This window comes from Nipponia nippon, unplaced genomic scaffold, assembly GCF_047370975.1.
Source record: "Nipponia nippon isolate SJK-2023a ecotype South Korea unplaced genomic scaffold, ASM4737097v1 scaffold_9, whole genome shotgun sequence".
Classification (NCBI taxonomy): domain Eukaryota; kingdom Metazoa; phylum Chordata; class Aves; order Pelecaniformes; family Threskiornithidae; genus Nipponia; species Nipponia nippon.
Genome location: NW_028262413.1, coordinates 20,397,272 through 20,416,216, shown reverse-complemented (window position 1 = coordinate 20,416,216; position 18,945 = coordinate 20,397,272). Strand labels below are relative to the sequence as shown.

The following is an 18,945-nucleotide window of genomic DNA, read 5'->3' as shown; positions in this document are numbered from 1 at the left end:
CTGCTCGGCCACAGCACTCCCCACGGCAATCACAGCAGCAGGTGCAATGTCTGCCACTATTTATTGGGTCCACGCTGGCTGGTGCGGTTCAGGGCCTGGCTGCACCCTGTGGGCAGCGAGTTCGGCCATGGAGGAGGGATCCTCTCCTCCTCCCGGGCCTGAGGGCCACAATGGTTGTCTGCCGGTGCCCAGTGCTCTGCCCAGCGTGGCCTGCAGGGAGCTGTGGGTCGTGGGGAGTCCCTCACCGGGTCAAGCCGCTCAGATCCAGCACCGTGCCCCGGTCATGCTGTTGAAGAGACAGTCCCTGCCATTGCCTGAGATGGGAGGCAGCACTCAGCCCTCACCCCATGGGTGCTGCCCGGGCACTGCTGCCCGGTGCCCGTCTCTCCTGTCCCCCAGACCCCTCTGCCCCGAGGAACGCAGCCTGAGGCCGCAGGGGCTGTTGGACAGGGCACTCACGTGGGTCCTGGGCACGGCCATCAAACTGCCCCTGTGTGGAGGAGAGACAGAAGAGGATGCTGAGGGTCCCAGGGTGCCCACCCGCTCCTCCTCGCCACCCTTCTGCTCCTCCACATCCCAGAAGCTGCGGAGGGGATGGGGGGAGGCTACGCCATCAGTGACGGGCCCCCAGCCTCAACTCGAGGGTTGCCAGCCAGGCTTTGCACTGCCAGCTGCGCCCCATTGATCCCATCGCCCCAACCGATTTCCACCTACCTGATTGTCTCCTTACCCAGCCTGTGTGTCCCTGGCATGGCCCTGGGTGCTGAAAGGGATTGTAGCGGTGGCCATGCTCCCCCAAGCACCACCACCTTTCAGCGATGCTCGAGAGCGGCAAGCCAGTCTGCCAGCGCGCCTGCTCGTGTCCCCTTGCACCGGCGCACACCGTTGTTGTGCTCGGAGGATGCTGTGCTGGGGGAGCTGCAGCCCCGGAGCCCCCCTGCTGCCAGCGCTGCCCGCAGGAGCTGAGACCAAGTCTTCTCCTTTTCATGGTCACTACAGCCCTGGTGCCACCAAGCACCATGTCCCCAGCCTCACCAATGAACGTGGATCCAGCCATGCATCACCCTGGGGCAGTTATGCTGCTGGAGGCAGCTGTCATCCTGCCCGCAGGTTTGCATGCCTCCTCCTGGCCGTGCAGGCTCCCAGCGCAGGCTGGGCTGGCTCCAGTGCTTCCTCGGGCTCTCCCCTCCACCGCCTCTCACCCCTGGTTCATCCTCCTGGCAGCCTGCTCACCTCCTCCTGGGGCACCTTCCTCAGCAAATCGGGGCTCCCCCAGTGAGCCACAGTGGCCCCAGCCCCAGCACCAGGCCCCAGCCCTGCAGCAGGCAGCAGCGCCAGCACTGTGCCATCCCACCCTGCCCACCGCAGAGTTTCTGCCCCAGCCTGGCCACCGACACAGCTGTCCCCTGGCCAAATCACCATCTCTGCTCCCATGGCTCCCATCAGTGCTGCACCCTCAGCCTGGGGTAGAGATGGGTCCCCGGCACAGTGACCCATGGACCCAGCCAAACGTAGGGTACATTAATCACCCCCCATGCGCTGCATCTCCCGGCTGCCTGCAAGGACGCTACAGGAGCCTGTGCCGACATGCATGGCTGCCCCTCACTACCGATCCAACCGCCCTGGCCACACAGCACCCACCTCTTGCCCAGGAGCAGCTTGCCAGGGTCTCCGTTGCTGCGAGAGGAGCAGAAGGCGGTCATGAGCCCCTGGTCTTGCTCGCTGTGCCGTGCCATGGCGTACCGTGCTGTGCCACGGGGCTGGGGCTCACCTGCACAGCAGGCTCCGGGCCATGCAGCCCAGGGTGGCCAGCAGCAGGGCACCAGAAACGGTCAGCACAGCCACAAACCAGGCTGGCGGATTCCACACTGCCTCCATCTGCGTGACAACCAGCGGCTCCTTCCACAGCGTCTGCAGAGGCAGTGGGGTGAGGGGGCACACGAGGGCCGGTGGGCCTGATGGATGCAGGAGCACTGCCTGGCCAGTGGGCTCTGCTCACCGTGCGCCGGGTGGTCGTGCTCGGTGGCACCGGGGTGCTCCGGGGGGTGACGTGCACCACCAGTGCCACCACGGTGCTGGGGCGGGGGGCACTGGGGCCACCCCACACCTCCACGAGCAGCACGAAGGTGCGGGGCTCAGCCAGGTCACCGGGGAGGTAGAAGAGGGTGTTTCCCTCCAGCTGAAAACGCCCGTCCTCGTTGCCTGGACGAGAGGGTGTGCTTAGTGCCATACCGCAGTGAGGGGCTGGGTTGTGCTGTGGCTTGGCCACTCCTTACCTCCAGTGATGGCGTATGCCAGTGCGGCAGTGGCGGGGCTGCCCTGGCACGCCAGGCGGGTGACAGGCTGGCGGCTGCCTGACCTGGCCATGATCCACAGCTCCTGCACCTCAGGGGTGCACACCGGTGCCTGGTCCGGCACAGCCTGCTGGGAGTCGGGGGAGGCTGTATGGCACCTGCGGTGCTTCCACCCACCGCAGTTCACCCAACGGGCTTGCTCTCGCACCTGCAGGTGCACAGCCACGTCGCACAGGCGGCTCCGCCGCTTTGCCGGGTCCAGGTCATTGAGGGTGTCTGTCAGCCGCACTGTCAGCCTGTAACTCTTGTGCCGCTGGGAGTCGAGGGGTCCCACCACGCGGATCTCGCCTGTGGAGCGGTGCGAGCTGCTGAGCACCCACGGGTGCCACGGGGTGCAGCGGGGGCTGGGGAAGAGGCTGGGCACTCACCAGTGCATGTGTCGATGGAGAAGGGCTGCGTGGGGCTGGGGCCCCCCTCCAGGCTGTACTCGAGGCTGTCCAGTGGGTAGTCACGGTCGGTGCCGGCCACACGCCCCACGACACTTCCAAAAGCTGCTGTCTCCGGCACGGTGAAGGTGGCACCACTGGGGCACGCCGGTGTGAATTCATTGACAGGCGTCACCGTCACGAGCACGGGCACGCGGGCTGTGCAGCACATGGCAGCTCAGCCATTCTGCCACCACCCTAGAGCCCGCACTGGGCTGGGTGTGCTCTTCCCTGGACAGGCTGGGGGACATGGGGACGGTGGCACCAGGGCAGCTGGGGAGGAACGTTTCCTCTGTGATCTGTTGGTTTTGGGGTCGGGAAGGGCCTTTTACCACCTCCCCCATGACCTTCCCCATTGCACCCCCTCGGGGACATGGGCACTCACTGCTCCATGAGGACTGCCCTCCCACCGTCACCACGATGGTGGCCGTGAACTGGAAGCCCACAGCAGCCACAGCCTCTGAGTCATAGTCCAGGGTGGAGTTGACCTGCCAAGCCAGGGCAGGGCAGGGGTCAGGCAGAGCCAGGGTGCCCTGGAAAGCTGTGATGCCAGGGAAGGCGGGGGGAGCAAGGGGGGGAACTGGCAGGCCTGGGCAGGGCAGAGAGCCCCGGGAGCCCCAGCCCAGGACCTGGCGTGACAGCACATGTCAGATGGTCCCCACTGTCCTGCTGGGCTCCCCCAGGTCCTGCGCGCTGCCCATGGCCCCACTCACCTGCAGCTGCGGCCCCTCCATGCGAAAGCGGGAGCGGGAGGCGGAGGGCCCCTCGAGGGCATAGCGCAGGGCCCCCTCAGTGCCAGCAGGGTCAGTGCACCTCAGTGTCACCAGGGTGCTGCCAGGGGACACCGTCTCAGGCACCTGGGACCTGCAGCAGGGCAGCCGGTGGCTCAGGTCCCATCCCCTGTGTCCCAGGCACAGCAGAGCATCCCCTGCGCCCCACTCCCCCACCCCGAACTGTACACAGAGAGGGCCGGGATGCAGCTTGGCGCCCTCCTGTCCGTTGCCTGCACGGTGATGTTGAGCATGATGGTGGCGTGGTCGGAGGGGTGCAGCGCGTTGTAAGCCCGGACAAGGAGGTGCGCATGGGCCACCTCCAGCTGGCAGGTGCTGCGGATCTTGCCCGTCACTGCAGGAGATGGCACGGCCTCGTGACAGGCACGGAGATGGGGACAGGGTGGCCCTGGAGACCTCGCCGCCCCACTCACTCTCGTCAATGGTGAAGAGTGTGGGCACCGTGGGAGCCAGGATGGCATAGCGGACATTGTCTCCACTGGCATGGACCTCCGTGACCACCTCCAAGGGGCCGGTGCCCTCCGGCACTGTCACGGCCCTCTGCGACTCGCTGCAGGCAAGGCGGGCAGTTTGGCATGGCCTGGTGCCACCAGCACCCCCCACCCAGCCTGGCCTCACTCACAGGAAGGTGACACGGGGACGGCGTGATGGCAGCACCTCCACCCTCACGACCCCACTGCAGTTGTGCCCATGGCGGTCCATCACCTCAATCTCCAGCCTGAATGTCTGTGGGACAGTGCCGGGGCGGCCATGGGACAGCCCCAAGTGGCACCAGGGACAGAGATGAGGACAGGAATGGGGGAGACAGGGGTAGGGAGGGGGATGAGGATAATAACAGGGACAGAGACAGGAATGCGGATGGAGACAGGGATGAGAATGGGGCTTGGAGCAGGAACAGGGGTGGGAATAGGGATGGAGATGGGGATAAGGACAAGCTGGAGACCAGAATGGGGACAGAAATAGGGACAGGAATGAGGACTGGGACAGGACTCGAGATGCAGAAGGGGATGGAGCCGGGGATGGGGACAGGGATGGGGACAGGGATGGGCACAGGGATAGGGACGGGGCTGGAGCACTCCCGGGGCCAGGGGGAGACGGGTGCCTGATGGGAGGAGCAGGACGCAGAGCACTGTGGGCAGTGCCAGCGAGGGGCTATGCCCAGGCAGGCTGAGAGGTGGCTGTGACAGCCTGGGGACGCTGCTGCCCACCTGGGTGTCCTTGCTGGGGTTAAAGCCGCCGGCAGGCGCCAGCACCAGGCCCCGGCGTGTGAGTGTGAGCGGCGTGTCGTGGTTTCGGAGCCTGAACTGCAGAGAGACAGGCAGCAGGAGGAGGGTGGGAACCCGTGTCCCCCCCTCCACACCTGGGGTCCCGCCGTCCCCAAGGCTGCTCCCACTTGTGGGGGCTGCAGGACCCCAGGGCAGCTGCCACTCACCGTCAGCCCACCGAGTGGCTGCGGCAGCACCACATACAGGGGTGTCCGGGGTGCCACATCCGCCAGCACCTGCACCACGTCTCCCCCTGCGGCACAGCCCGGCTGTGGGAGCCCAGTGCTGACTGGCAGTCGCAGCCCTGCCACCCCGTGCCCCCCAGCTCCTACCCGTGCTGGCGAAGGGGGCATCACAGCACAGTGTCTGCCCTGCCATCACCCGGACAAAGAGCTGCTCTTCCACCTCGTCCTCACCAGGACAAGTGGCCCACAAGGTCAGGGTGTACTGGTTCACCTGGTGGGCATCAAGCTCTGCACCAGCACGCAGTGTCACCTGCCATGGGGACACGGCACTCAGCAGGGTGCCCACGGGCTCCTGGTCCCCTCCCCATCCCCCAGCTGCACCTCTGCCTGAAACATGGCGGTGGCCACGGGATCGGCGCTGATGGTGATGGGGTTGAAGGGGTGGCCAGGTTCATTGCTGTGCAGGGTGACGTTGGGGCTGCCGCTCGCATTGCTGCAGGACACGGTCATCTTGGCCACGCGGGTGCCCGGCGCTGCATCCTCACTCAGGGCCACCACGCGTGGCAGGTCAGGCAGGGCTGGCGGGAGACCCCGGGACTGGCCTTGCACCCGGCCAGTGCCACCAACAGCTCGCCCGGCTGTGCTTAGGGAGCCATGCTCCTGCAACCGGGCACCCACACGGGCATAGGTCTCCCTGCCAGGCGCAGCAGGGCCCAGGGCACCCCGCTCTTACCTGTTGCACTGACAAAAGTCCCTGCAAAGAGGAGGGTGTCACCCCAGCCTGCCAGGCGTGTCCCGGCAATGCCCTGGGGAGGCCCTAGAGATGCCCCCATGATGCTCCAGAGATGCCCGAGTGGTGCCTGGCTATGGCCCAGCGATGCCCCCAAGATACCCCAGTAATGCCCTGGCAATACCCTGAGGATGCCCCAGTGATGTCCCCTCCCTGCCTGAACCAGCCAGGCAGCTGCCGCCCCCTCTGCCCATTCTGGGCATCAGCCCCAGACACAGGGGGGCACCTGGGGGAAGCCTGTCCCCTGTCCCCCTCCTTTTGGTCCCCTACTCAGGGTCTAGCAAAGGGTGTCCCTGACGCTGTGAGCTGGAAGTGCCTACCTGGGGCACGGAGGCTGAGGAGGAGGAGGAATGTGAGGCGTCCGTGCATGCCCATGGCTCGTTGGCTGTTTGGGACAAGCTGGAGCCCGTTGCCACGGGTGCTGGGCACCACCCCGGCCCAGCGTCACGCCAGCCACCCGCAGCTGAGAGCCCGGCCCCAGGGCAGGGACAGGGCATGGCCCTGATGCCCCCAGTTCCCGCACACCTCCGCTCCCAGCCTCTCACCATCCCCTGGGTGCCAGCCCCGGCTGGCACAGGGCAGGCGGGCAGCGATGGTCTGCAGGGTTTCGCTGCCGCACCACGCTGCCTCGCCATGCGGCACGCTCAGGAACCGGGAAAATTAGCTAGGAGCTAAGTTTTGGCCCTCTTCTTCATTTGCAAACCAGAGCGGCTTCTCCCGGAATTCCTATTAAGCGCTATTAGCTCCCAATTAATAGGTGCTGGCGGAGCGCGGCCCCTGTGGCCGGGGTCACCTGTCCCTCCTCCAATACCCAAACCGATTTCGGCAGCCCGGTGGCCGCGGGTGCCTCCGCCGGGGCCCTATAACGGGGCTGCCCTCCTTTATCCCGAGGCCCCGGGACCCCCGGTGCCTGCGGTGCCGGGGTGCTGCCGACGGGTGCCCCGGGTCCTGCCTCGCCCAGCGGTGCCCGCTGCCGCCGTGCCCGGGTGGTGCCCGGCGCGGGGCCCCGGGGCGGCGGGGCGGGGCCGGGCGGGGCGGGGCGGGGCCCCGGGGCGGCGGTGCCGGTGCCGGTACGGGCCGGGCTCACGTTACGGCGGCCCCATTGGCTGCGGCGGGGCGGGGCGGTGCCGCCCAGGCAGCGCCGGGAGGCGGCGGGGACGGCCGGACGCTGCGCTCGGCTCCGCTCCGCTGCTGCTCCGCCACCGCCGCCGCCGCCACCGGCACCGGCACCGGCGGGACCGGGAGCGGGGCCGGGCCGGGCATGCACAGCGCCCGCCCGGACGCCTGCCCGGGCCAGCTCGGCGCCGACCGGGTGAGTGCCACCGCGGGCACCGGGAGGGGACGGGGGCCACCCTGCCCGCGCCCCGCCGCACTGCCCGGGCATTGCTGTGATGTCAAGGCACTGCTAGTGACATCAGCGCCGTGACATCATGCGCAAGGCCAAGGCGGCGCGGGGGACGCGGGCGTCCGGTGGGACGTGGGCAACCGATGAGGCACGGGTGGCCATGGGACGCGGGCGGCCGGGGCCACAGTGTCCAGCCGTCAGGGTGCCAGTGGCACCACCACCCCGGAGCTGCCACCCTGCTGCCTGCCTGGGCTGCCCCGAGGGGACCGGCGGTGACAGGGTGGCCCAGCCGGCTCCCCTGGGCCTGCCACACGCCTACCCAGCTCCCCACCGCCGGGTGTGCCGGCGTCCCCGGCCAGGGCCGGGCCTGGCCAGCTCGGAGGGACGAGGCAGCTCAGAGCAGTGGCACATCGCCAGCAGGGCTGGCTGAGAGGGTCCCAGCCAGCGGGGAGGGGGACGGGGACCAGGACGGGGACAGGGATGGGGACAGGGACAGCCCGGCCAGCAGCTCTGTTGGGGCCAGCCGGAGGGGGCTGGTTTACCAGGACGGGGGAGCGATCCCTTCTGCTCGTTCGGCTTCCCGCAGCTCCAGCGCGGAAAGGAAAGCGGACGTAACACCCTGCTTTTGGGTTCAGACAATAGGAATTCAGAAGCAAGGAGCGGCCTGGCTGTGGGAGCCAGCCGCCCCTTCCAGCGCCCGCCCGGCCGCGCTCCGTTCAGCCCCGGCTGCCCTGGCCCCCCGCGCTCCCCAGCGCTTTGGGGGGCCCTGGCCCTGGGTGCAGGCCTGGCTGCACCCTGACGTCACCTGGGGTGTCCCCAGCTGGAGGGCAGAGGGTGGGTGGGGTGGCCCTGCCAACGCATGGGGGCAACGCCCCAGCCCAGCACCCGTGGGTGCCCCGGGGCTGCAGCTGGCCCTGCACCACCCAGTGGGGTCCTGCCGGTGGGTTGTCCTGGCTGCTGCCCCACCGGGGCGGGGGGAATTGGGGGGCTAGCGAGGCGGCAGCAGGGCGCCCGGCTCCTACGTGCCGTGGCCCTGTGTCATTTCCCGCAGGCACGGCCGGGGCTGGGTGCCTGCTTGCTCACCCGACATGCTGCTGCACGCCAGCCGGCTCCGTGCAGGAGCCGCAGGAAAGCGGGGCCCGGGGCTGCAGGCAAGCCAGGACCTGTGATTCGCTCCCCACACCCCGCTGCACACCCGGCTCCGTGAGCGAAGCCCCCCCTGAGCCAGGGCTGGGGGGCACGGGGTGCCAGCGGGGTGGGATGGGGGTTCACGGTGCTGGCCAGGGGGAGCGGGGACGACGGTGCTGACCTGCCCTTTCCCCCCAGTGGTGCCGGCGGGAGGCGGGGGCGGCGCAGCGGGCGCACATGCACGGCACACGGCAGGCGCCACAGCACCCCGGAGGGGCGCCGGGGCCGGCCCCCCGCCCCCTGTGCCCCCTGCGCCCCGGCTCAGCGGCGGACTCGGCCTGCAGCCTGGAGCCAGGGGGTGAGGAAGAGGACGGAGGGGGCCCGGCCGCCCGCTCCCCCCCAGCCAGCGAACGCAGCCTGGAGTTCGACTCGGGGTACTCAGAGGCGTCGGGGGGCACATGGCAGGAGGAGGAAGCGCCTGTGCGGCGCCGGCACCCGCCACCCTGCCAGCGGGCGCACCGGCTCTCTGCTGGCCCTGCCGCCCCACCGCCTGCTCCCACCCGCCGTGCCCGCCCCAAATCCACCTCAGACGCCTGCCTGGAGCAGTGGCGGGTGCTGGAGCCAGCTGAGACGCAGGACTGGACCGTGGCACTGCTGTCGCAGAGCCGGAACCGGCAGCCACTGGTGCTGGGTGACAACTGCTTCGCCGACCTGGTGGAGAACTGGATGGACCTGCCTGAGGTGGGTGCCGAACCCCGGCACCAAACCCCTGCTGAGCCTTCCCGCCGGCTGGCCAAGCCCCCTGCTTTCCTGCTCAGCCTCTCGGGCAACGTACGCCGTAAGCTGGCCAACATGGCCCGGCCCCGGGGGGCTGAGAGCGCCCGTCCAGGGGGCCGTGAAGCCACCAAGCGCTTCTCCTGCCCACTGGGGCTGGGGGGGCAGCCCAAGGGTGCCTGCTTCCACCAGTCCCACAGCAACATCGCCCAGCTGGCCACGGACTTCCACCGCTTCACTGCCCTCATGAACAGCCGCAGCCGCCAGCCCATCATCTGCAACGACGTTATCGGCTACATTTAGCCCTGCCTGCCTCTGCCTGCACCCTCCTCCGCTGTAAATAAACCCCGGTTTTGTACGGTATGGGCACAGCAGCGTTTCTGGGGGGGGAGCTGCCTGCACCCCGGCTCTGGGCAGGGGCAGGCAGGGAGTTTTTGTAATGAGGGCCAATGCATCAGAGCTCATCCTGCAGCTTTTATTGCACAGGGCAGGGGATGTCGGCCCCCCACTTAGGGTAGGGAGCAGATGAGGGGGGGACGTTCATTTTCGGCCTCAGCATCCTCTCCCTCGCACACATAGTACAGCTCTAGCTCCCGCCGCCGTGGCTCCCCAGCACCCTCCAGGTTCTCTGATAACCTGTAGCAGGGAAAGGAGGTTTTGGGGATGCTGGCTTGTCCCCCCGGCCTGACCAGGCCCCCCGGGGCACCTGGCCAGGCTGGGGGGACGCAGGGGCTTGGCAGTGAGGGGCCGGGCAGGGGTCCCGCCACAGGAAGCACTGCCGGCAGGATGTTTATCCAGCAGCTGGCTGGGAGCTGTGCTGCAGCTGGAGTGGCTCAGGATGAAGGGAGTTGGGTCTGGCAGCCCCCCCCGGGGCAGGATTGGACCCCAGAGCTAGGGACCTACCTCTGCGCCCGCTGCCGGGTCCGTGTCTCTTCATCCTCCTCCCTGTCGTAGATCACGGTGTGGCCGCGCAGGAGCATGGTCACAGTCCAACCCTGTGTTCTCTGCAAAAGGTGAGTGTCAGGATCCAGCCCTGCACCCCCCAGGGTGACCTGGATGGGTGCTGCCTGCCCCAGGCTCACCTGCAGCCAGTCCAGCACCTCCTGCACCGTCATCTCCTGCCCGTCTGCGCTGACTGCCTGCATCTCCAGCCGGTCCCAGCAGCTCCACTCCCGCCCACCATACTGTAAGGGGGAGTGCGGGGTAGCAGCTGGCACTGGCACTCCACACCCCAGCTGCCCAGCCCCATGGGGCAGGGACTGGTGGGGCACGAGGGCTAGGGTACAGCAGGGCAGGCAAAGGGACTAGTCTGAGGGCAGGGGAATGGGGGCACCATGGTGGTCCAGGGGCAATGGGGGGCACAGCCATCCCCCCAGCACTGCAGGGGCCAGGGTTGGCGTGGGGCCAACGTTACTCCCAGCCCCAGGCCAGGAAGGGCGCACAAAGGGCCATTGAAGCACTGTCCAGCCCCACACAATCGCCTCTTCTCACACCCATGGCCCCCTGATCCTGGCTCTGGCCCGAGGCGACAACCTTGGGGCCAAGCGGCCGGATGCAGCCCCGCGCCGTCTGGCATGGCTGCCCCGCCATCTGCCCTCGCCACAGGCAGCGCCAGCCCTGCTCGGGAAGGGGCGTTCGCACCTGGCCGCTCTCCCGTCCTGCCTTCTGCTGCCTTCTCACCTCCTGCCTTCTGCTGCCTGCACTTATCCCACTGGGGTGGAAAGGGCTTAACCCCATCCTCACCACGGCGGCACGGACCCAGGCAATTGCCCAGTGCAGAGGGAACGCCACTGCCCGTCCCAGCGCCCCAGAAAGCCTGTCTCCCCGGTCGAGGCTGCCCCCCAAGGCGGGCTCCCCGGGGCCCTGTGGGACTGCAGGTCACGCTAAGCGGGCCCATGGGACACGTGCTCTCACCACGGCCAAGCGGCCAGGCACGTCCTCGCCGTGGGACACGGAGGTGCTAGGTGCTGCTGCGGGGACTGGAGGGCATGGCCAGCCCCAGCAGCATCCTCCACCCAGGGACGGTGCCAACTTGGGGCACCACGGCCAGGATGGCATGGGGCTGGGCAGCCTGTGGGATGTGGGACGCGAGGGGGCCATGGGGTGGCCGGGAAGCCTGAAGCAGTGCCGGAGCCAGCGCAAGGCAGTGGAGACGCCTCCCTCCCCCTCTTCCTGCCCCCGGCCCTGGGCCCCCCGGGCCAATCTGGTTCCAATCGGCGCTTCCTGCCGCGCCGGAAGGGCTGCCTTGCACGCCATAAACCCCCAGACAAAGGGGCCTCTATCGCCCAGACGGTCCCAATCTGGGCCTGCCCCCACCCCCACTCTCCCTCCCTGGCCCCCTGCTGCCGGGACCCCCGGCCCTGCTCCCCCCGGGCAGCCCTTCCCGGCCCGGTGCCAGCTGCTCTCCGGCTGCTGCAGCTGGTTTCCATAAGCCAGATGTATGTGGCTGCCGCAGCCCCCCTCCCTCTGGCTGCGGGGCTTGCCGTGGGGCCCACCGTGGGGTGGCAGGGCTGTCTCAGCCCCACGGGTGCCCCAGAACATCGTGGTTAGGCCCAAAGCTGGGGCGAGCGGGACGGCGGTGGTGGCTCAGTGCTAGGAGGGCGGCCGCAGGAAGGAGCTGGTTCCTCGCTGCCTGGCAGCACGCCTGGCCCACCATGGCACCCGGATCCATTTTCAGAGCCCCAAGACCAGGGCTGCCCCTCCTGCACGGCCACCTCCTTGCTCCCGGGTCCCCCTGGCATCGCCTCACAGCAGCTGCCACTGGGAGCTGGGGCACCTCGAGACCCCTGGGTGTCCCCCACCTGCCCTGCCCTGCCCTGGGACCTACCCAGTAGGTGGGGGGTGGCAGGGGCTGGTAGCGGAGCAGCAGGCAGTCAGACAGCCAGAGGTTGCTGTTGCGGTAACAGCTGGGGTCCCGGCACCCCCACACCAGCTTGTAGACTTCCAGGCATGCCAGTCCGGCCACAGCTGCCGTGGTGGTGATAATGGCGGGCACGATCCGCCCGGCGATCCGTTTGCTCTGAGGATAGGAGGCGTGTCACTGGCTGCCCCACATGGGATGGTGACCCCGGACCCCGTGGGCTGCCCCCCTCACCGTCAGCCAGTCTGCAGGGGGGATGCCGTAGTTCTCCGCACGCAGGTTGGATGCTGCTGTGATGAAGTCCACGTGGACATTGTTGTCCTGCAAGGAAGAGCGTGGGGACATCAGCCTCTTGTGGGGACATCAGTGTCCTGTGGGGACTAGCAGCCACCAACCCCCCAAGCTGAGGAGGGCCGCCTGCCTGGCCCCGGGTACCTTCTCGAAGTGGATGGGCTCCATCAGGGGCACTTGCGCCTCCTCACCCCCTACCAGCTCCTGTTTCCGCTGCACCAGGTCCTGGGTGAGCTCCGCCAGCCACCTATGGTCTAGGGGCACAGGGACCCCTGGGGTGGTACCCCTGCACTGTAGCACTGCGGGGGGCACAGCACGGTGCCCCCCATGTCAGTCCAGGTCCTCTTGGGTGCTGGGGCAGGGACAAGGAGCACCGCAACCCCACCGCCACCAGGCTGGACCCAGGGACCAGGGGATGTGGCCCAAGGGACTGAGGGGTGCAGGGAGCCTCACCTGCAGGTGTCTGCACCTCCTCCTGCTCCTCTGCGAGGGGGATCTGGAGCCCCTCCTGGGGCACGAAGGGTGGCAGAACCACGCTGCGCAGGATGGTCTGGGCAGCTGCCCGGTCACTGCATGGTGGCACCTTGTGTGTTTGGGCAAAGAGGTGGGCAGCAGCCAGGATGTACTCCAGGTGGGTGTCCTGTGGGGGCAGAGCGCCCGGGCAGCTGGGGTGGTCCACAAGCCCACACAGCCAAGGGCTGCCCACTTTGCCCTGAGGTGGAGATGGAGGTGCCTCTCCTCCTCCTCCTCCTCCTCCAGCAGAGCACACATGGGCTGTCCCCAGCAGTGCCCTGGCTGACCGGGGGACGGGGACAGACCCAGCCCAGGACCTGGCAGCCTCAGACAGTGTGGCAGATGGAGCATGACTACAGTCTGGCATCCACTGTACCCCTGACATAGGCTCAGCTCTCCCCCTGCTCGCACTGTCCCCAGTGGGGGGACTGTGGCTCTCCCCTGCACTCACATTGTCGGGGTCAAACGTCAGCGGATGGGGACAGCTTCTGTCTCCTGCCCAGAAGGGCACACCCGGGCTGGTTTCCTGGCACAGGGAGAGCAGAGTCAGGCCTGGAGACACCATCCCCCTGGCTGCGGTGGGGCAGCCGGCAGAGGCCCCATGGGTGCTGGGCTCACGTGCTCTGGGGGGAAGGTGTGCAGCAGTTGGGTGATGGCATCATGGTAGCGACTCTGCCAGTGCCGGCGGGCCCAGCGCACGCAGTCCCGCCAGTCCCGTGGCCACTCCCACAGGCTGCCCCGCACTTGCTCCAGGACTTCCAGGGCCTTCCCTGCTGGCAGCTGCTCTGGGAAAGCCGGGTCTCTGCAAAACCAGGCACCACTGTTGCTGGCCCCAGAGCAATCCCGTGGGACACCCCAGGCAGGACGTGGTAGTCTGTCCCCCTCTTCCCAACCCCAGCAGCGGCAGGCAGTGCCCCGGCAGGACTGGCAGCCGCTCTCCCAGCACCACTCCCCCAAGCCCACTCACTCCATGAACCGGTTGACGTGCTCCGCAGGCAGCTGGAAGAGCCCCTCAAACTCATCACGGGCCCACTGCGGAGGGGGAGCAGGGGTTGAGCACTGGGACCCCTGCCTTGTGCTCCCTAGGATGCCCAGCCCAAGCCCAGGGGGTGAGAAAGGCCGTGCCGGAGCCGGGGCTGGCAGCAGAGCTCAGGCTGCCAGCAGGAAGCAGCTGGGGCCGTATCCTGCCTGTGGCCCACTGCTGGGCCATGGCCGGAGGGGGAAATGGGAAAGGAAGACAAAGGTGCCAGGGCTTCCTCGGTAGATGCCGGGGACAGTGCGGCACAGCCTACCTGCAGTGTGTGCTGGATGGTGCGAGGGAAGTACCGCAGGGTGCAGAGGGGGAAGGTGCCGTCCCTGGGGCCGCCGGCTGGCCCCAGTGGCTTGGTCACAAGGGGGACCATGGCCAGCACGTTTCCCCGCGGCCCCTCCGTGCCCGAGTCCAGCAGTGGTGTGAGGTAGCGGAGGCAGCGGCTCTCCAAGTAGGCACCTGTGGGGAGCCAGATGTGCTGGGGAGCCGGGGGGCACATCTAGGGGCTCAGCCCCTTTCCCCACCCCCCAGCACTCACGGGCCTCCAGTGTGTCCAGGGCGCTGACGACACCGTCCAGGCGCCGGAAGAAGTCGTCCCCGTAGAGTGACTCGGTGGCAGGTCCCACCTGATTCTGGTGAGCTCTCACCCTGACGCTGGGGTTCATGCGCTGCACAGCTGCCGCGGCCACCACCGACTTTGGCTTCTGCCAGGGCAGAGAGGAGGTGGGCAGCTCTCCCCTGCCCCATGGCCCTGGGGAGCCCCCGGGACAGCCAAGGTGCCCTTCGGGGGGAGCTCAGCCCCTGCCTCGCGGCACCTCACCGATATATCTGCCGAGCGGTAGAGCAGCTGCCGATGGAGGTTGGAGAGAGCAACTGTGTCCATGTCGGTGATGGTGAGGTCCCCACCGGGCCCTGCTGCCAGCCCCATCATGGCAAAGTTTTTCAGCAGCTCACAGCCAATGGCGCCAGCTCCCACCTGCCAGGACAGAACCGCTGCAGCTCCCTGTGCACTGGCTGGCTGCTCTGCAGCCTCTCCTGGCACCGCAGCACCTGTCCCGGCTCACCACCAAGTACTTCTGGCGGCCCAGCTGCTCCTGGAAGGCGGCCCCAAAGACAGCAATCTGGCCATCGTAGCGAGAGCCCCTCTGCCAGGACAGAGGAGCTGTGTGAGCACAGGTGGCCACGGCACCCCCGGCACCCAGGAGGGGGTCGGCACGCGCTCTCACCGGGGCACAGTCCTCCTCCGTCAGCTGCCCGGCCCCCTCCAGCGACAGGCACTCCAGGGCATCGAAGTAGAGCCACTGGTCCAGGGGCAGGAACTTCCTGGTGATGGCCTGGGGCGAACGGGGCCCTGTCAGCTCAGAGCCAGCCGGGTCCCCCAGTACCCCACCCCAGCCCTGCTGCCCAGCCTTGTGTCCCCAGGCAGGCAGCAAGTGCCCTCTCGTGGTCACCAAACACCGCCGGACAGCCATGCGGAGCATGACCAGCGGGACCCCAGGGCTCAGGACCCCCAGCCCGCTCACCTTCAGTGCCTCCTGGGCCGCCAGGGCCCCGATGACGGCAGCCACAGGGCACAGGTCCCCCGCGCTCACGCTGGCGAAGGCTCGCACGACGTCCTCTTCCAGGGGACCCTGCTGCGCCCCCAGGCTCCGCGCCAGCTCCAGCACGCGCTCGGCATCCGCCTGTGGGCAGAGGGGTGAGGGCAGCCCCGGGCAGGGTGGCGGGGGTCCAGGCAGGGGCAGGACGGGGACTCACCGGTGCCCTGGGCAGGGGCAGGCGGCCCTGCTCCCCACGGAAAGCATGCAGGGCCTGGAAGGCGGCATGCAGGCTGCGGCTGCGCGGCAGCTCCTCAGGACTTGCCACCCGGATCTGGGGCTCTGCCAGTGCCTGGCGCAGGGGCTTCTGCCGGCACAGTGCCAGGGCTCAGGTGAGCACGTCCCCAGGGCCAGGGCATGGCATGGTGTGGCGTGGCGGTGCCCCAGCCCAGGCAGCAGCACCACAGGGCCGAGGGGGGACTTACGTAGCAGTGCACCTTGGGAAGCCGAACCTGTGAGACCAGGCCCCCACGGCGGTAGGGTGAGAAGGAGCTGGTGTCGCCGATCTCCAGCCTGAAGGCATCTGGGGATGAGAGGGGGACGGACATCATGGCCACCGCCGAGGACCCAGCAAGGTCCCCAACCCTGGACCAGGGCAGCCAGGACCCCCTGGGCAGCTCACCCAGCACATGCACGGGGACAGGCTCCTGGCCATTCAGCTCCGTCATCCCCTCCACGCCAGAGAACATCACCAGGTCATCGTCACCGAAGAGATGGCCGCGGCTGTCCTCTTCCCCCATGCACGTCACCACGCCCGGGTTGCCCTGAGGAAGGGAAGGGACGTGAGGGCGAGGGACTGGACCTGGGTGGCATAAAGCCACTGGAGGAGGCAGCGGCATTTCAGGGGAGCCTGCTGAGGCTGCCCTCCTACCTGGGAGATGTGCTGCACGGCGGCGCACACCGGGTCCCCTTCTGCCGGGTCGTCAACGACGAAGTGTTTCCCGAAGTCACAGAACAGTTGCCTGGAGAGGACCGATGGGGTTTTGCTGGAGAAGCCACCTCGCCAAGCTGCCCAAGCGCTGCCAGGTCCTGCCTGGGCCAAGCAGCTCTGCCAGCGGGACAGGGACACGGGCTGCAGAGCAGAGCTGGCAGATCTGGGGACAAGGCGAGCCAGAGCCACGGGGGGACCCTGCGGCAGAGACCCCTTACCCTGCCAGCCCCTTGGCGTCAGCCACGATGAAGCAGATGCCCCGGGCATGGCAGAAGTCCCCGATGTGGAGCTGCTCCTCCAGTGGTGACTCAGTCAGCACCACCACCTGCACCAGGGCCATCAGTGGGTGCCACTGTCCCAAGGGACCCCGGGGCGCAGGGGCATGGGCTCACCTGGAAGGAGGCAAGGAAGGCCTCCGACAGCTCCCCAGTATGGGCCACCACTGCCACGCGGGGGTTCAGCTCGGCCAGGGCCCGCCGGGATGCCTCGGCACGGTTCTGGCCTATATCACTCTCCCCCAGGAGGAACTGTGGGGTGGGCACATGGCGGGGCACCCCATGGGTTTGGGGTGCTGCCTGTCACAGCAGGGTGCTCCACAGAGCCCTGCCCGCACTGGTGGGGGGCCCTCTGCTGAGGACCATACCCATGACATGGGACACCCCGTGGGCCATACCCATGACAGGGGCCTCCCATTCCATACTCCTTACCAGGACCCCCAACCTGTACCTGTTACTGGTAGCCGCCCAGCCTGTACCCACACCCGCAACAGGGATCCCCTGATGCACCCACACTGATTACCGTCACCTCCACTCACACACGTACCTGGTACCAGGATCCGTACCTGTACCTGTACCCATTACCAAGACCGCTGTCTGTATCCATACCCATTATGGGGACTCCCATCCACACCTGTACCCATTACCGGGACCCTCACCCATACCTGTACCCGTTACCAGGGCCCCTGCCCATACCTGTACCCGTTACCAAGACCCTCACCCATACCTGTACCCGTTACCAGGACCCTCACCCATATCTGTACCCGTCACCGGGACCCTCACCCATATCTGTACCCGTCACCAGGACCCCTGCCCATACCTGTACCCGTTACCGGGACCCTCGCCCATATCTGTATCCGTCACCGGGACCCTCACCCATATCTGTACCCGTCACCAGGACCCCTGCCCATACCTGTACCCGTTACCGGGACCCTCGCCCATACCCATGCCCGTAGCCAGGCCCCCACCCAGCCCCGCCCGGCCCCGCCGGTACCTGGTGGGCGCGGTCGGCGGCGCAGGCGGCGCCGCGATCGTGCAGGACGACGCGCCCTGTCCCCGCCAGCACCAGCGCCGCCGCCACCTGCGCTCCCGTCCCGCGCAGCCCCGACACCAGCGCCACCGCCCCGGCCAGCCGCCGTGCGCCGCCGCCCAGCACGTACCTGCGGGGCAGGGGCTGTCAGCGGGGCCGGGGACCGCTGGTCCCGGTCCCGGTCCCGGTCCCCGCACGCACAGCTGCCGCGAGTACAGCCCCTCCTCGCCGCTGCCCGCCATGGCGGCCCCGCCCACCGCTCGGGCCCCACCCCCAGCCCCGCCCCTGGGACGGGCCCACCCCGCAGGCCCGCCTGTCGGAAGGCCCCTCCCCGCCGAGGCCCCGCCCCGCCTAGGCCCCGCCCCCGGGGAGGCCCCGCCCAGCCGGGACGCCCCGCCGCGGCCGGCGCAGCCATGTCGGTGGCGGCGGGCTGGCAGGCGCCGTGGCGGGCGCTGGGCGCGCTGGGCCGGGAGCTGGCGGCCGAGTGGGCGGCGCAGGACGTGCGGGCCGCGCTGTGCCAGCTGCTGCTGCTCTGGCTGGGCCTCAGCCTGCTGGGCGTCCGCCTGGCCTGGCGCGCCTACGGTGGGGCGGTGGCCGCGCTCTGCTACCGGACGGGACCCGCCGCCCGCCGGCCCCCCGGCAGCGGCACCGGCCTGGGCCCCGGCACCGCCTCCGGCCCCGCGCCCGCCCGGCCCCGCGCACACTCCCTCTCCCCCGCCGGCCCGGCCGGACGCAACGGCGCCGCCGAGCGGCACTGCCCGCCCCGGTGAGTCCCCGCCGCGCCCCGGACCGCGACCGCCAACCCCCCGCCCGCCGCGGCCTCCCCGCGGCCCTCCCGTCCCCGGCCTGCCCCGCCGCGGCCCCCGCCGCCGCCCGGCCCGGCTGGAGCCCTCCCGGCTGCACCCCTGTCCCGGTGCGCCCCGGTGAGTGCATCCCCCCCAGCCCAGTACGTCCCAGTGAGCGCCCACCCGTCTGCCCTGGGACCAGTACCGCCCAGAGAGCGCTCTCCTGGCTGCAACCCTGGACCAGTACACCCCAGCAAGCACCCTCCCATCCATGCCCACAGACCAGTGAGCACCCTCCTAGCTGTGCCCCCAGACCAGTACACCCTAGTAAGTGCAGCCCCAGCCCTGCCCACCTCGCACAGGCAGGTGGGTGCCCTCCCCCCCTGCCAGGGTGCCACGCTGGGGGGCTGCCCAGCCCCACTCATGCTGCCCTTCTTTTGCAGAGAGGGCCCGGCTGCGGAGCTGGCGAAGACGCACCGGGAGTGAGGAGCGCCGGGAGCCACCGGTCACTGCCAGCATCATTAAAGCACTGTGCCCCACCTGCCGCCTCTTGCTTTGGCACCCGTCAGCAGAGGGGA

General features: G+C 68.8%; 4 protein-coding genes across 14 annotated transcripts; 2 read left to right on the top strand and 2 right to left on the bottom strand.

The window, feature by feature from the left end:
- Positions 1-241: 241 nt before the first annotated feature.
- Positions 242-6,174, bottom strand: CDHR4 (cadherin related family member 4). Its single transcript, XM_087744239.1, has 19 exons — positions 6,131-6,174; positions 5,754-5,774; positions 5,402-5,598; positions 5,168-5,330; positions 5,003-5,088; positions 4,779-4,874; positions 4,193-4,296; positions 3,984-4,120; positions 3,739-3,904; positions 3,493-3,643; positions 3,165-3,267; positions 2,723-2,938; positions 2,503-2,642; positions 2,277-2,421; positions 2,000-2,202; positions 1,772-1,911; positions 1,588-1,677; positions 460-583; positions 242-286 (listed from the first exon to the last, which is right to left on the bottom strand). Exons 3-19 carry the CDS (start codon positions 5,528-5,530, stop codon positions 242-244), a joined length of 2,238 nt encoding a protein of 745 aa, XP_087600365.1. The 5' UTR covers positions 5,531-5,598; positions 5,754-5,774; positions 6,131-6,174.
- An 835-nt stretch (positions 6,175-7,009) lies between these two features.
- Positions 7,010-9,496, top strand: INKA1 (inka box actin regulator 1). The gene is made up of 2 exons (XM_087743640.1): positions 7,010-7,122; positions 8,482-9,496. The coding sequence occupies exons 1-2, from the start codon at positions 7,072-7,074 to the stop codon at positions 9,358-9,360; spliced, it is 930 nt and encodes a 309-aa protein (XP_087599766.1). The 5' UTR covers positions 7,010-7,071; the 3' UTR covers positions 9,361-9,496.
- A 22-nt stretch (positions 9,497-9,518) lies between these two features.
- Positions 9,519-18,693, bottom strand: UBA7 (ubiquitin like modifier activating enzyme 7). 11 transcript variants are annotated; one of them, XM_087743637.1, is made up of 24 exons: positions 18,533-18,693; positions 17,547-17,726; positions 16,670-16,804; positions 16,496-16,602; positions 16,218-16,308; positions 15,969-16,110; positions 15,772-15,869; positions 15,507-15,653; positions 15,275-15,433; positions 14,978-15,085; positions 14,816-14,896; positions 14,572-14,727; positions 14,290-14,455; positions 14,014-14,210; positions 13,689-13,753; positions 13,340-13,523; positions 13,173-13,247; positions 12,662-12,848; positions 12,353-12,462; positions 12,152-12,238; positions 11,885-12,076; positions 10,140-10,241; positions 9,961-10,061; positions 9,519-9,693 (listed from the first exon to the last, which is right to left on the bottom strand). In XM_087743637.1, the coding sequence occupies exons 1-24, from the start codon at positions 18,638-18,640 to the stop codon at positions 9,567-9,569; spliced, it is 3,105 nt and encodes a 1,034-aa protein (XP_087599763.1). In that variant the 5' UTR covers positions 18,641-18,693; the 3' UTR covers positions 9,519-9,566. The 11 variants fall into 11 exon arrangements, with proteins under 11 accessions (XP_087599763.1, XP_087599753.1, XP_087599754.1 ...); XM_087743627.1 differs by lacking the exon at positions 18,533-18,693 and adding an exon at positions 17,784-17,845 and having other exon boundaries at positions 12,353-12,507; positions 17,547-17,712; XM_087743628.1 differs by lacking the exon at positions 18,533-18,693 and adding an exon at positions 17,784-17,845 and having other exon boundaries at positions 12,353-12,480; positions 17,547-17,712.
- On the top strand, positions 17,957-18,906 carry TCTA (T cell leukemia translocation altered). The gene is made up of 2 exons (XM_087743643.1): positions 17,957-18,348; positions 18,811-18,906. The coding sequence occupies exons 1-2, from the start codon at positions 17,996-17,998 to the stop codon at positions 18,851-18,853; spliced, it is 396 nt and encodes a 131-aa protein (XP_087599769.1). The 5' UTR covers positions 17,957-17,995; the 3' UTR covers positions 18,854-18,906.
- Positions 18,907-18,945: the final 39 nt, after the last annotated feature.

What these genes read in the sequence shown, in the direction of transcription:
- CDHR4 (XM_087744239.1), bottom strand. Translation starts at nt 5,530, where the DNA reads ATGACCGTGTCCTGCAGCAATGCGAGCGGCAGCCCCAACGTCACCCTG. An exon ending in AGCCACTCGGTGGGCTGACG is followed by an intron (nt 4,875 to 5,002) that starts GTGAGTGGCAGC and finishes GTCTCTCTGCAG; the next exon opens with TTCAGGCTCCGAAACCACGA. An exon ending in AGGGCAGTCCTCATGGAGCA is followed by an intron (nt 2,939 to 3,164) that starts GTGAGTGCCCAT and finishes TGTGCTGCACAG; the next exon opens with CCCGCGTGCCCGTGCTCGTG.
- INKA1 (XM_087743640.1), top strand. Translation starts at nt 7,072, where the DNA reads ATGCACAGCGCCCGCCCGGACGCCTGCCCGGGCCAGCTCGGCGCCGAC. An exon ending in GCCAGCTCGGCGCCGACCGG is followed by an intron (nt 7,123 to 8,481) that starts GTGAGTGCCACC and finishes CTTTCCCCCCAG; the next exon opens with TGGTGCCGGCGGGAGGCGGG.
- TCTA (XM_087743643.1), top strand. Translation starts at nt 17,996, where the DNA reads ATGTCGGTGGCGGCGGGCTGGCAGGCGCCGTGGCGGGCGCTGGGCGCG. An exon ending in GAGCGGCACTGCCCGCCCCG is followed by an intron (nt 18,349 to 18,810) that starts GTGAGTCCCCGC and finishes CTTCTTTTGCAG; the next exon opens with AGAGGGCCCGGCTGCGGAGC.
- UBA7 (XM_087743637.1), bottom strand. Translation starts at nt 18,640, where the DNA reads ATGGATGGGAGGGTGCTTGCTGGGGTGTACTGGTCCAGGGTTGCAGCC. An exon ending in TGTCCCCGTGCATGTGCTGG is followed by an intron (nt 15,870 to 15,968) that starts GTGAGCTGCCCA and finishes TCTCATCCCCAG; the next exon opens with ATGCCTTCAGGCTGGAGATC. An exon ending in TGCCACCCCCCACCTACTGG is followed by an intron (nt 10,242 to 11,884) that starts GTAGGTCCCAGG and finishes TCCCCCTTACAG; the next exon opens with TATGGTGGGCGGGAGTGGAG.